The sequence below is a fragment of the Anopheles stephensi genome, unplaced genomic scaffold (genome assembly GCF_013141755.1).
Source record: "Anopheles stephensi strain Indian unplaced genomic scaffold, UCI_ANSTEP_V1.0 ucontig62, whole genome shotgun sequence".
NCBI lineage: Eukaryota > Metazoa > Arthropoda > Insecta > Diptera > Culicidae > Anopheles > Anopheles stephensi.
Genome location: NW_023405430.1, coordinates 9,355 through 24,460, shown reverse-complemented (window position 1 = coordinate 24,460; position 15,106 = coordinate 9,355). Strand labels below are relative to the sequence as shown.

General features: G+C 46.8%; 1 protein-coding gene across 6 annotated transcripts in view; it reads left to right on the top strand.

The window, feature by feature from the left end:
- Window positions 1-14,387, top strand: part of LOC118517192 (steroid hormone receptor ERR2-like) — a 34,740-nt gene extending 20,353 nt beyond the window's left edge. The window contains exons 1-6 of one of the 6 annotated variants that reach the window (XM_036063139.1): window positions 714-746; window positions 10,229-10,369; window positions 10,453-10,762; window positions 10,836-11,572; window positions 11,648-11,820; window positions 11,895-12,057. In XM_036063139.1, the coding sequence (XP_035919032.1) occupies window positions 729-746; window positions 10,229-10,369; window positions 10,453-10,762; window positions 10,836-11,572; window positions 11,648-11,820; window positions 11,895-12,057 (1,542 nt within the window). In that variant the 5' untranslated portion in view covers window positions 714-728. Of the gene's footprint in view, window positions 1-713; window positions 747-3,185; window positions 3,292-4,663; window positions 4,703-4,781; window positions 4,815-10,228; window positions 10,370-10,452; window positions 10,763-10,835; window positions 11,573-11,647; window positions 11,821-11,894 lie in introns of those variants that run through there. The other 5 variants (XM_036063141.1, XM_036063137.1, XM_036063140.1 and 2 more) reach the window with 5 other exon arrangements.
- Window positions 14,388-15,106: the final 719 nt, after the last annotated feature.

Genomic DNA, 15,106 nt, shown 5'->3' with positions numbered 1-15,106 from the left:
TGGAAAGAGTCAACACAGCAACATGGTACGCATTAAGTCGCTTGCTAGACGAGCTTGTTTGATATTCTGTAACGTTTGGCCTGATCAGCAGTTCAGATTTAGCATCTCATCGGTCGCAAAATTGAGTCTTCAAAGAAGAAGTGCTGGCGCACCAAACAGAGCTTTTGGAGCATGTGTCAGTCCTTGGAAGATCATTTTAGAAGTTCTGGTGACCTAAAACTAGGCTTCCTTGACTTGTTTTACCCTTAATTCTCCTGTGATAGTTAGTCCTGCTCCTGCAGGAGACACTTGGGTCGGTATTCGATATCCGGTCCTGCCGTATGACGGACTAGCAGCTACATAATTAAAGCTTCGACTCTAGCGAAAAATCCTTCAAATTTTAAGAACTCTCACCGCAAGGAAAGAATCAAATTTGTGTCCCAAAAATACTAAAGAAGAAGTTAAATCCGAGTGGGAAATATAGCAAATTAGTCATCGTTTATATATCTTTACGGTTTGCCGGATACGCGATTCTGGGCCTCCAGAATGGCACGAGGAACTAAAGAATGTATGTAAAAGAGGAAAAAACAAGACTAAGTGCGATGTGCTTACAGAGCTTGATTTCATAATAAGCACAGCGAGAACAGCAAAACCGGAATCACGAGTGATGCGATACAAATGTTCCTGGGTAATACCTTCCGAAAGATGACTACAATGACTAAAACTAATCGCATCGCCACACTGGTGGAATGGCGTATGGACGAACGGTGAGTGTGGTCTCACAATGGAGTGGCGGTCGGAGGAGATCGTATGCTAAATGTTCCTGTGGTTTTTTTTTGTTTTGTGCTGTAAATTTTAAGCAATTTGTGAGCGAGAATGTGTGGTTTTTTGCTGGTCTCTCTGCACGCTATGCAAAACGATCGTTAGGGTATGTGTTCCGCGTGGATTGATAAGTGTTTGGTGCGAGTTAGACGATGCTTAAAAGCTTCAACATTAATAGCTTCAATAATGGTTTACAGCCGTATGCACATTTTATTAATTGCATTATTATTTAATTTGCCGACTTGCAGTAGGTGGCGTTGTGTGGGTAAACTTTAATTAGGACATTAACCATTTAATGCAACTTATCAGTCGCGCCGATCGTACTCGCTTTTAAGTCGAAAGGCACGACGGGAGACAAAACGTTTTTACGAGGCTATGGACATATGGATCTCCTCCGGCTGGTGTCCTCTCGCTTCTCAGGTCCACACACACACACCTTCTGTTTCGCCCGCCACGGTTTGTTATTCTAACCAAAATTCATCGTTTCCTCTGACGAACTGACTGACAGGAGACACACCATTTTATTTCTGCGACTGCAAGCGCATGTATCTTCAGTTCGCGTCACTCCTTCCATTAAAAGAACGATTCTCCACGTTCGTCCAACCGCCCCCGGGGGCTCCCCATATCTTATCGCCTTCCTTCTCCGCGAGTCGTGATGCCATCTGGACGAGATTTGTTTGGGCGATAGGTTTTATGCATTTTTAATTTAATTATCACTCCGTGCCGTGCTTTGCGGCCATGAAGCCATGCTGTTGAGCCTTTAGCGCGCGCGCGCGTGTGTGTGTGTGCGTGTTGGTAAGATTTATGGCAACCGATAGTATAACGTCGATGGGCGAAACCGACTTTTTTTTTGTCGCTCCTTCAATTCTTCTCCAATGACGAAAAGTTGACAGGCGAATTAGTAGGGGGGAGGGCGAGAGAGAGAACAGAGGGAAGGATCACCGTCATTGATCCTGCCATTTAGTTTGATCTGATCTGACCATTTCCTGTCACAACTGAGCAAAGTTTAACGAGGCCCATTAAACAGAACGAGCCCCGAGACCAACAGCTCCGGGATTTATGTCGGGCTTTTGCACACCTGTTTCGTGTGTGTGTATGTGTGCCTATGCACTTTTCGATCGGTTTCGAGGAACGATAAATCTTTCCAGCACTCTCAGCCCGAGTGAGTTAAGTTTAGTGCCGTGTGCGAAAAAAGGGAACGTTTACGACCTTCACTGTGGTGGGAGAGGTGCACGAGATTGTACAGACCAACCCCCGGGGTCGGAGTGTGAATGAGTTGAGCTACCGACTGAGTCTCGTGATGGGCAGGCAAACAGGTTAACAGTTCTTGCGATGTGAATTTAATTGTATAGACTACAAAGTTGTAACGTTTTTAAGACAGATGAGGGTGTGGCTGATCATTAAAATCACAAGAAGAATGAAATTTAACGATACGATTTTCAATTATTCTTTATGTGGGGATTACTATATGATAAGAAGAATGTGATTTGAGGTACTTTTAATTCTACCATTGAAAGGTTGAAGGTTCCACAATATATTTGCTAAACACAACTTGGTAGTCAGGACCGGTCGATCTCTATTTAAAGATAATACTCTTCAAGAATTAAAAGCCAATTTAAACTTTGAGTATATTCTATGCACAGTACATTATTATAGTTATTATGGCTGCTTAAATATTACTTGGTTGACTTGAAAAGACTGAAGCATTCCTAAGAAATCCTAGTGTCTCTAACAAGTATCAACTGATATTTACAATAAATTTCCCATTAAAGCAATGTTTTATAAATATGCTGCCAGAGCAATGCGCGTAACATACTTCCGCTTACATCGGCTTGACTCGACTTCATGATACCGCATTGCATAATGCATTCCCTAGAACGTTGAAGCTCCAACGTGTTGCAAGACACAAAGCTTATGAACTCATCCCCATCTACCGGCATCGTCTGCCAGTCCAAGTACACTGCAACTGCACCGCGCAGGCGATGACGACAAGATTATGCGTTGTACACGACGTCGGTGGGCTCCCGATCGCCGATGGTTCGATCGTTCGCTTTTGCATGCGGTTTGTGCGTGCGTATGATCGTTTGGTCTGGAAGTTTTGTTTACGATTTAGTCGGCTTTCTTCCACCACGGTTGTCTGCTCGCAGTTCGCAAAATCTTTGGCGGTGCTTCTTGCGGGCCCGGGGCGTCGGGACTGTATTCAAGTGCTGATAGTACCGCAGCTATTATCATCATCATGTGAAGCTGGAGTGACTTGTGTCGGCATGCAGAAGCGTGCCTACGGTTGCACTCATTGGTTCGTCGTGTGAAGGAACTCACTGTACATTTAGCTTATAACTCCTATCAGTACTGCTGATTACGGGAAAATTACGTTCAACAGTTTACGATTGTGTGATTTAGTTTTGCTGTGGAAGGGCAGTGGAGAGTTGGTAGCAGGGTCTCCAGGCCGCGCACTATCTGGAGCGATCCGGTTCAGCACTGCGATCGGAGGTGGGTCAGTGAGGGCTGTGATCTTTCGCCGAACCCTAGGTCAAAGTGGACATGTAACGATCATGGAGGGAGACAGTGTTGGGATGCAAATTTTTGCGGGACTGCTTCACCAGTTTTTGCATCAGTGAGCTTGAAGATAATGAAATCGTTTAAATATTTTAAATTATTGAATTATTTTGACTGACTTCGGTATGAAAGTGTTGCTATCAATTTGCTGAGATTTTTATTTAATTATTGCTACAGTTGAAGCATTTTGTTTTTAAGCACAATCTAAAGCTAACAGTGATCAAGAAAGAAACTCATTGTGCCGACGCTTCGTGCCTCTGTGAAATGAGTCTGCATGTGGTGGTGGTCGCAAGATTGCCTTGAACTTGACCGAGATGAGAGAGGCTTTTACTATTACCTCACACCACAAAACACCGCACACACCAACACCCTTTCCAACCTCCTCCCTCTCCTTAGTGCGTTGCGTACAAGCAACCCCTTTGTAATGTGTGTCCAATCGTTGTGTAGAAAAGGCCGCAAACGGGCGAAAGAGTGAGACACGACTATTATCGCGTCAACCAAGCGTACCTAAGCTGATGGCGGCTGGCCTGGCTGGCTGGCTGGCAGGCAGGCAGGCTCGCCATAGCTTAATAGCTTTTGACACAGACAGCAAAATAAAAGCAAAAACCGAAGCGTACCAGCACACAACCACACACACACACACACACACAAGGAAAAGCGGAAGTGGAATGTGGAAAAGCTCAATTGGGGCTTTGGTGGGCCGCCCGCTTTTGTTACCGTGTCGGGGGCCTATTTTCTTCGTTGCTTGTGTCCGTGTGTTTGTTTTACATTTTATTGTTCCACTCCGGCATTCATGAGATGCACACAGCAAGCGAGCAGACTAAATGTTTACAAAAACCGCCGCCGCCAACAAACCAACTCCGGCCAAATTGTTACGAAACCGAAGCGAATGTGAGAATAACAGCAGACGCAGTAATACAGCACAGCAACACACAACCACTACAGCACAAGTCGTTTCGTTTTGCTAATTGCTTTTCTAGTAGTGGCCGTTTGACGATGGTCGCCCGGGGCCGGTAGGAACGGGCTGTGTGGAATGGAACGGGCGGCGTTCACTTTTGTTTTCTCATTAGCTCATCGTCGGCGTCATCGCCTGTTAGGTTTTACTGCCGCCTAGACGCCTAGAGTGCGGATTGACGTTTGTTCTAGCTCTGTTCGCTCCTTCATCTTGTGCCGCTTTTGCTGAGATGCGCCTGCCGTGCCGTGCTGTGGGAAGGCCAAACGTAGAGAAATGAATGGAACGGTTTCGTTTTCGATGATCTTCTTGTACTACTCCACTAGTGGAGAGAACGCGCGAGAAAAGAGATTAGTGAGATTGAAAGTGATGAGATGGCGATGGAAAGCGAAAGTGAGTATCTAGTGTGTGCCTGCTCAGCTATGAGTCCTGGATATCGACGCTGCTGTGGAACAGTGGATGATGGAACCTTACAAATGTAGCTTCAATGTCAGAGGAACTGAAGGTGAAATTCGCGTGATTGATAATTTTATCTTTCCGAGGAGGACTAGAGGACCTCGATGAAGGAAATAGTGGATATTGAAACCTTACAGATGTTGCTCAAATGGGTTGCCAGTGGATAATTTTGTTCTACCCGGGAAACCTTCGAAGATCATGGTTTACTAGAATTTTAAGAGGTTCTTCCCACAGTTACCCCAGTGTTGAAACCCCTCAAATGGTGCTCCAACGGTTCTGTCTGCGACTCAAGAGTCGAAATGCGGGTGATTGATGCTAAGAATTGACAAGAATCAATTTTAGTTCTTTCCTAGAACTCAAAGATATTTCAGAACGCTATAAGACTATAGGAACCATACTTCATTTGGCAGAAAACTCACACGATAAAAACCTGTTCGTACTATCTACAAGAGCCATGGATTGGATTAATGACTCCATTTTTAATTTCCGGTTAAAGAGCGTGTGTCTTTTAAATCATCGTTCCATACGCGATTCTACAAAAGCAATATAGCGAGCCTTAAAGTTTTTTTTTACTAATCGAAGGGCTTCCGTTGGGTGTCCATATCACGCTGTGATAAATTAATAAACCACCTAAACTACTGTGCAAGTTTGGGAAGGCTTCAACTTTTTAGCGTTTTTTTTGGCGGCTCTCTTATTGCCGTCTATTTCTCCTACTCTTACTACTGTATAAATTGCTTGCTATAAAATGTGTATCCGACACGACGGGGCCCGGCGGGGTTAAGAATTAAACGCCAATCGCTAAATCGCTGCAGACGCAGAAAATCTCGACTCATGCCTTTCCAATATCCCCAATACCGGGTCCGTACACGGCGAGCACCAGCCAGCAGTAGCCGGTCAGGCGTATTTGTTTGTTGTTTTTCTTTTTTGTTGGTCGATATAAATTTTGACTTTACGAGACACGTATTTCACAATTCGAATAGTCTCGGCAATCAAATAATCATTCTTGTGGCACGGGAAGAGGGGATCGCAAATAGAAGGCTCAAAGCAAAAAAAAAAATGGCCGGATCCTGCATCCTATACACATCACCGGTTGCTGCAACTGCATCCCCTCGTGCTCTAGGGAAGAAGGCAATGATGATGATGATGATGATGCATTATGATCATTCATTTGAGCAAAGAAGCACCACCGTCATCCACACCTTACTGTGTGTGTGCTGCGGGGTCATTGGTCAGTGTCAAGGTTTCACCCCCGCCCGCTCCAAAAAAAAAAAGCTCTCGAACCTGGCCCGAAACGAACTGGGGCCCCGGGTGGATTAGCAACACCACCAACTCACGCAAGCACAATGCTACAACAATAACAGTGGGGCGAGAGAGCAAAAAAAACAAAAAAAAGCAACGAAGGAACAATCTGCATCGAAACTGCAGCTCATTACACGCTTCTCTTTTGCCGCAGCTTGTGTGGATCGATTAATGGGCAATCCGTGAAGGAAGAAGTCGCTGTTTTTTTGGTGCTCTCACTGCACGCGTGCTTGTGTTCTTCCGCCCCCCAAAAAATAGATGAGTAGCTGCGGGACAGAACCACGGACCGTGCAGTTTTCGTCATCATGTCGGGATTGGGAGAGCTTGGGTGCGAGTGTAGCAAATGATTATTGTAATTGTGGCTCGTATTTTGCGCGGAAACGTTGGGGATTACCATGCGAATGCAACCGTATCGAAAATCCACCATTCCTCCTCCCATCTGCTCACCCACCCACCTCGTCTGCTGGCCATGCGCTCCTGGCACAGAACGAATCGCAGTAAATCCATCAATCAATTGTGCATTAACCGTGTCCATGTTGGGGCGTTCGGGGGTTGGGTGGGAAGATCCAGCGATGCAAGGGTGGCCAAAAATAATGCCAATCTTCTTCCCGCTGGAGAACGCACCAAATCGACCAGCGTGAAGAAGATGCACTTTTTTATCATATCGTGACAAACACACGCGGTGAGGATCGGCCGAGGGAACGAAAGAGGAAGTCACAAAAAATAGAATTAATTACGGTCAATTTTTACCGGTAGCAAGTGGGCACTTTGGGCAGCAAACGGTCGCTGCTGCAGCTAATTCTCCCTTCTAGAGCCTGCTGGTTGTTGGCTGCAGTTTGGAAACAGCCCCCTAAAAAAGAGAAGCAAAAGCAACAGATTGGCAAGAGACGATAGAGTAGTAAGAAGTAGGAATTAACCGTCATTGTACCGATGCTGATGAGATGTGTTGTTCAGCTTGAACACACCTTTTCCTCCGGGGTGTTTTTTGTTTTGTTTTTGGTGCTGTTGTTGGAACTCTGTCTCGGACTGGAGACGAGAGCGAAAAGAATCACAAGGCTACAGGCGTAAAATGAAGTCAGGTTCGGCTAATTTGTGCTTGTCCTATTCGCATTGAGTGCGATTAATTTTATTCTACTTAAGCGGGTTATATTTTTTGTAGGCTCTCGGTTGGGGATTTTTTGTTTGCTTCTTAAGAGAGTGGCATCATTAGGTTAAGTTACGAGCGATTACGAGGTTTGTGCAGTTTGAGCAGAACAACAACACCAGTACCAGTGCATTGTTTGCTTGTGGACGCTTTCATTACCATTTGCCATTACCATTTACCACGTTTGTTAAATAACGCATGGAGGAATATTTATGTTGATTTTTAAAGCGACAAATTAGTGTTTTTAAAATGGCGCGAGAGGGAACGCTTTTTGTTATGTCATTTGAAAGTGTGTAGTCGGGACGTGGAACTAATGAGGTGTGACAACATCTTGCTGTTTTGGGCTTCATATCGTATAATTAAACCTGTCTTACTATTTTTCTTTCCCGCTTTAAACACTAACTTTACTAAAGTTGGATATTAAAAGTGAGCCGTACGGGTTATAGTGAAGCTCCGAGTCGTTCCTTTCTATTCAGTACTGATTGTCTTTTTTGGGGGAACGGTCTGGATGAGATTTGAACCCCGGCCCGGCTGTGTGAAGACCAGCGCCACTATCTCCTCAGCCACTGCGCACCAGAGCTTCGGCTATCTACTTACTTACTTACTTATCAGGCGCTACAACCGCTTTGCGGTCTTGGCCTGCTGCAACAATCCTCGATACCGCTCACGGTTCAGCGCCGTCGTCTGCCAATCCGTTATCCCGGCCGTTCTGGCGGACGCATCAACGCCATCACTCCATCTCAATTTGGGCCTACCACGCCTCCTCTGTCCGTGTGGACGGCCTAAAAGGACTTTACGGGCTGGGTCGTCCGGTGTCATTCTCATGACGTGACCAGCCCACCGGAGCCTGGCGAGTCTAATGCGCTGTACGATAGTGAGATCATCATACAGCTCGTAGAGCTCGTCGTTGTAGCGGCTCCTCCATTGTCCTTCCACACATACGGGGCCAAAAATCCTTCTGAGCATCTTCCTCTCGAACGCGGCTAAGAGGGCTTCGTCAGTTTTGGACAGAGTCCATGTCTCAGAGGCGTATGTGAGTACTGGGACTATAAATGTTCTGTACAGTCCCAGCTTCGTCCGTCGCGACAGGTATTTAGAGTGGAGAAGTTTCCTCAGGCTGTAGTATGACCGGTTGGCAGCCAGCACCCGTGCGCGTAACTCAACATCAATGTTGTTGTCGGTGCTGACTTTTGACCCCAGATAGGTGAAGTTTTGGACGACTTCGAAGGTGCGGTTACCTATCTGTACATCACCCCTGCGTAAATCAGTGTTTGCTAGCAGGGCCGCTGGTGGTGCCACCATCATTTTGGTTTTCGCCTCGTTAATCTCCAACCCGAGGTTCTGTGCCGCACGCTCGATCCTTTGATAAGCTTCTGCTACATAGGAGAGCCTCAAACCAATGATGTCTATGTCATCAGCGTATGCCAGGATCTGGATTGACTTATAGAAGATGGTCCCCGAAGTTTCCACCTCTGAGTCACGGATGGCTCTCTCTAGCGCCAGGTTGAAGAGGAGACAGGCGAGCCCATCTCCCTGGCGCAGGCCCTTGGTGGTAGCAAAGGGCCCTGAGAGTTTTCCATCCACCTTCACCTGGCATGTGATGTTGGCCATTGTCATTCGTACAAGCCTGGTAAGCTTGGCCGGGATTCCAAAAGAGCTCATTGCGTCGTAATGTTTTACCCTGGCTATGCTGTCATAGGCGGCTTTGAAATCAATAAAGATATGGTAGGAGTGGAGCTGTTGCTCCGCCATCTTCTCCAAGATTTGCCGCATCGTGAAGATCTGGTCAGTGGTTGATTTTCCGTTTCGGAATCCTCTCTGATAGTTTCCGACTATCTCTTCAACGAATGGGACAAGTCGATCTTGTAAGATTAGGGAGAAGATCTTGTAGGCGGTATTCAACACCGTAATACCCCTGTAGTTGCTGCACTCTAGCCTATCTCCCTTCTTGTATATAGGATAGATGATGCCAAGATTCCAATCACAAGGCATCGATTCGCTATCCCATACCTCAGTAATAATTTGATGAATTTCCTGTTCGAGTGCTGCACCACCGTTTTTGATCAGTTCGGCTACTATTCCGTCGGTGCCTGGTGCCTTGTTGTTCTTGAGCCGACGGATGGCCATTCGTGTTTCATCTATGCTAGGTGGCAGTAGCATGATATCATCTGCTAGTGGAGCCTCTAGCTGTTCGTTGAACTGATCATTTAGCAATTCATCAAAGTACTGAGCCCATCGCGAGAGGACCTCTGGCTGGTAACTGACCAGATCCCCATCCTTATTCCGACAGCAGGTCACCTTAGGTCTAAAGTTATTTCGGCGACCTGCTATCTCCTGGTAAAACTTTCTTCCTGGTCCGTAACGCACTCTGATTTCTTGAAGTTCCCGCACCCGCTGCTCTTCCCAAAGTTGTTTTTTGGTGCGGTGAACTCTTTTCTCTTCTCTCCTGAGCCATGAGTATTCCTCTGCGCATGCCCGCGTTCTATGCCGCTGCTGCATTACTCGGTATGCGCAGTTTTTACGTTCTGTCACATGTCTACAATCTTCGTCGAACCAGCCAGATCTGGTGTTGCCCCGACGTGGTGGGAGTGTGGAATTGGCACAGCTTATTATTTTTGTTTTTAGAGCGTTCCACCGTTCGCTCGTAGTTTCATATTCATTTTCTGGTAGTAGAGCCTCACCTAAAGCGGATTTGAATGCCTGTTGGACGTGACTGTCCTTTAGGGAGTCCGTGTTGAGCCGAGCCTGCGTGTTAACTTCACCCCCATTGACGCGGGGACGGGCGATTCTGCAACGAATCACTAAGCCAACCAAATAGTGATCGGAATCGATGTTGGCCCCTTCGGCTATCTAGCTAGGAGTAATTGAAGTCAAGAAGGCCAAAAATGATAAAATATCACCTCAAGAGATTGTAGGCTAGCGATCAAGTGCTATCCTGTTCTAATAATTTCACCAGGTTCTCTTCTCTTCTATTGTGTATTAATCATTTACGTCCTTCTTTCTTGTTTTCTCCCACCCAGGTGTCGATGATGGCAGGCGACGGAACGTCAGCACGGATCAAACAGGAACTGATTGAAACATCCTGCTGCAGCCCGTCCCCATCGTCGGTCGGTAGCTTATCCCAAACCAACATACTGTACGGCAATTCACCCACGGGAAAGGTACCGGCATAATGACGCTTCTAATAGTACCCTCACCGAACATTAGGCACTGACTGCTCACTTCGTTCTGTCTTCTTTTGCAGATGGACTTCAAATGCAGTAGCAATAACAACGACACACATCTCACAGAGCTGCACGGTAGCGGTGGTGGTGGTGCCGGCGGAAGCAGTGGCAACGGGAAACCACAGTCGCCCGGCTCGCCGGATCGTCAGTTCTGCAGCTCAACTACCTCCGCCATCGGGGACTTTGGCAGCGATGGCACGAACCACGACACGATCAAGGAGGAGCTGCCGCGACGATTGTGCCTGGTGTGTGGGGACGTTGCCAGTGGCTTCCACTACGGCGTTGCCAGCTGTGAAGCATGTAAAGCATTTTTCAAACGTACCATTCAAGGTAGGGGACGAATACCTTTCCGGTGACATGCGGCAGCTAGAACTAATGGTCATATCTATCCCCTTTTTCGTAGGAAACATCGAGTACACCTGTCCCGCGAGTAACGACTGTGAAATAAACAAACGGCGACGGAAAGCGTGCCAAGCGTGCCGGTTCCGCAAGTGTCTGCTGATGGGCATGCTCAAGGAAGGGGTGCGGCTGGATCGGGTGCGGGGTGGCCGGCAAAAGTATCGCCGCAATCCGTGCTCGAACCCGTACCAGATGCAGATCATTCAGTCGAACCAGCAGTACACGGCCCAAACGCTGGAAGACATCAAGATCCTGGAAGTATTATCTTCGTTCGAGCCGGATCCACTGTCGATCGGCGGTGGCAGCGATATGGTGGCGACCGGCGAGGAACGCAACGGGACGGGCCAAACGTCCAGCTCGTCGTTCTCCTCCGCATCGTCCTCGTCGTCGTCGACGAGCAGCACGGGCAGCAACTCGCCCGGCGCTACAGCGGCCGCCGCCGATTCCGGGCTCGACCGGATGGTGATGGGAAGCGATGCGCAGGAAATTTTGAGCGTGCTGAGTGATATTTACGATAAGGAGCTGGTCGGTGTGATTGGCTGGGCGAAGCAGATTCCGGGCTTCACCGATCTGCCGCTGAACGACCAGATGCGGCTGCTGCAGGTGAGCTGGGCCGAGCTGCTGACGCTAATGCTTGCCTACCGCTCGATCCCGTTCGATGGTCGGCTGTACTTTGCCACCGACTTCTGGCTCGACGAGCGATCGGCGAAGGAGTGTGGTGCCCTTGATCTCTACAACCATGTAAGTGGATGTTGTATTTCGCCTTCGGACGCCCTGTTAGTCATATTCGACCCCTTTTTTCTCGCCTTGTAACAGCTCGCACAAATCACCCAACGATTGGAAAAGATCTCGGCCACCAAGGAGGAGTACTATCTACTGAAGGCCCTGTCCCTGTCAAATTGTGATATCAGACTGGATAACTACAGTGCGCTCAAGAAAATTCGTGACTCGATACTGTACGCACTCAACGATTGTGTGCTGTTGATAAGGTAAGCATCCGGCTACGACGCACCGAGCCTCGAGGTGCAGCTGTATTAATGGCGGGTTTCTCTTTCTTTGGCAGGCAACATCAGGCGGTGTCCCATCAGCAGCAGCTGCTACTGTTGCTGCCATCGTTACGGCAAGCGGATCACATTATTCGCAAGTTCTGGACGAATGTGCATATCGAGGGCAACGTAACGATGAACAAGCTGTTTGTCGAAATGCTCGAGTCCGTCTCACGATAAGGTTTGCAATACTAGCGCGCCCCAAGAGGGAAACAAAGCAATCTTCTAAAGCTCTTTCATATTGTAGGCTGATGGGAAGCGCGAATGCCCATCATTTTATTAGGCACAGAAAATAAGAGTGAAGTGAGGAGGGGGTAGTGAAGGTGCGTGACTAAAAATTCGTGGAATGGTTACCGAGGCGTTATTCGAATTGTTTACGTAGTTTTAAGGTTTCTTTTTCTGTTTGTTTCTTTGTTTCAAACTACCCGCTCTCGATTTCTTAGAGAAACTCTGTGTCCTGTTTCGTCACAGCTGTACCAACAGCTGCCCCGACACTCTATCGGGAGCGGCCACCTGTTCAGTGTTTGTGTAGTTGGTCGCTACCGGGTCTTTCGTGGATTGATTTCAATGTAGCGTGCGTTGGGCGGGAAGAGAACTCTTCTGTTCTGCGTCTCTTGTGTTAAAGTTACCGCGCGCAACCATCGGTTCCGTCAGCGCGAACGGAAGCGGCTGGGGGAGAATGGATAGTTTTAATATTATAGTAGCTGGGTTTGTTCAGCGCTCCCGTATGGGGAGAGGAGATTTGCAATATGTTTGCGTGGTTTTTTTGTCACGCCGCTTCGTAGTAGAGAACCAGTGACCAGCGGTGGCACTTTCTTCAGAGATTGCCATCAGCTCAGTGAGCATGTGAGAGCCAAGTGAGTGAGGATCGATTATGAGAATGCTTTATCCTCAACATTATTAGAGTATTGCTTGTTTTTAATTACAGTACAGATTATTATAGACCACACACACACACACACGAACACAAACACAAATATTGTGTGTCCGAAGGGAAACAAAACTTAACCTCTATTCGCAATACACATCTATATACTTCTCCGGTGTAGTGGGCCGTACGTGTAAGTGCCGTAGTAATTTTGCAGGGTTTCTCAGGCCAGTCGGACATTGTAACGCTATATGTCAGCAGCATAAAACGTTAATCCCGGCATCGTATATGCAATTTAATTGGGATTTTGAGAGAGTTGAATGTTTGTTTTCCCATGCAGAGAAGGGTTACGATGTCTGATTAGCGTTCTACGCTGCTACCATGTAGTATTGCAATATTGAACTGGCCTGAGAAACCCTGTATGTACAGAAAGCGATGTTTTTTCTGGTATAGACGATCGCGGACGATACAAGCAGTGGCAGGCATTCTGTGTTTTTATACTGTTCAGGAATAAGTACATTGTTGGATGGATGCAATAGGGTGAGCAGTTTTAGAAGAGGATTCTATTCCCTGACACAAAACAACAAAATAGTGTAAAAGAAAAAAAAGGAAGTAAAATAAGAAAAGTTTATGAATGGGTTTGTATATCATGATACGCGCACGTCCAAAATGCAAGCGGAATCTCGATCAGTGGTATTCTTTTGGGGACGAACGGTGTTTAGGACAGCTGCAATAGCCCACGTTTTTACACGACACAACATTACAGTACAACTCCACGTGCAAACGATCGTTCAAAGTTAGGTGAGCAGAGAAGAAAGTATGAGGAGGATTTTATTTTGTTGAATGTTTCGCAAACTCTCTGACGCAGACCGCGTGTGTGTACGTAGATTTTAAAACTTTCCTTATGAGCGACAAGCGGTTCGGTTCAGACAAAAGCGTAGAAAGACAAATAAAAAAGTGAAAAGGAAGGCAGATCTTCGGGACAGCAACGGACGATACAAAACAAATGGAAACAAAATTTTATCAGAGTATAAAGTATAAAATAGCAATAGTTCTATAACCACACTGCTAAAATCGTTATTACATGTAAAGAAAAAGGCGGAGGGTGCCACTTAATGAAGTTCCGTTGCCCGAAACTCATTCAAAACGATGAGTCAAAAAAAAGAAGGAAGAAGCAAATAACCGACAAACTGACTGATGAAAGTCGTACGGAACGAACGAGTGGGATGGCAGAGCGAGAAGCAGCACCACACAGAGATGTAAGAGATGCGAACGGAAGGAAAAGTTTTATAGGAGAGAGAGAGAGAGAAAATATGCAATTTATCCATTTGCCTGCAATATATAACACAGTAAGAAACGCCACGCGGTGGTGTAGTAGGTATAGTAGCGATTAGAAATCTTCCATGATTTTAAGCCGCGTGTTCTATGACGTTGGGTTGTGTGCGGCGGATCAAACCGACCGACCGTGGATGCAGCAACAAATAAAGGTAACAAAAAACCCGTTCAAGAATAGGAAGCAGGGGCGTGGAAGAGAATGTCTCTCAGGGAATGTAAGGCGCGATTTGTTCTTGCGATTGTGACGATAGTTTAAATGGACGTTGATTGTTTTTTGGTAGTAGTGTTAGTGAAAGTGAAACTGTGAGGGTGGTGAGCTGGGGGAAGGGAGTCACGGACAGCATGCCACGTGTGTGTGTGTGCTTCTTGTGCGAGGAGTAGCTGAATTGGGGAAGCAGTGGGTTATCGAATGGAATGGATCGTTAAATAGAAATACAGCAGGCACTATTTGCTAATACGGACAACGGTTCATAGGTGGTGCCGGTGGGATGGAAAGGGTGTAGCGATGGAAAGAAACTTTACGTTCTATTCTGGGTGACCCGGTGTCCTTTGCTGGATTCATCTTAATCACACAGGTGGACAAATATCACATGAGCGTCGCCGGCGTCGTGCTAGAAAGTGGACGGTGAGACTAGTTTTATCTCATCAAACAGGGATGCAGCACGTAAAAAGCTTTTACTTTAGATACATTATTGTCTTGTGCTTGCTTTGAATGCCTTTAAGAGGTTCATGGAATTAACGATAGTAAAAGTCGTGGTATTATGTAGCAAACACACAGTAAAGTGGCTAATATACCTTAACGATCGAACCTACAACGATTGTCTGTCATAGTTGAGCTATTCTTCCTAGTGCTTATTAGGCGTTAGGACCTTAAGGGCGGCCTCTGCCTACTGCAGAAATCCTGTACATCGCTCACTCATTCCGGCGGACGCCTCCTCTGTCGCAAAACTGACCCTCCAGGATGGGTTGTCTGGTGCACTTCTCCTGACATGACAAGCCTACCGTAGTCTGGTGAGTTCTGTTCGT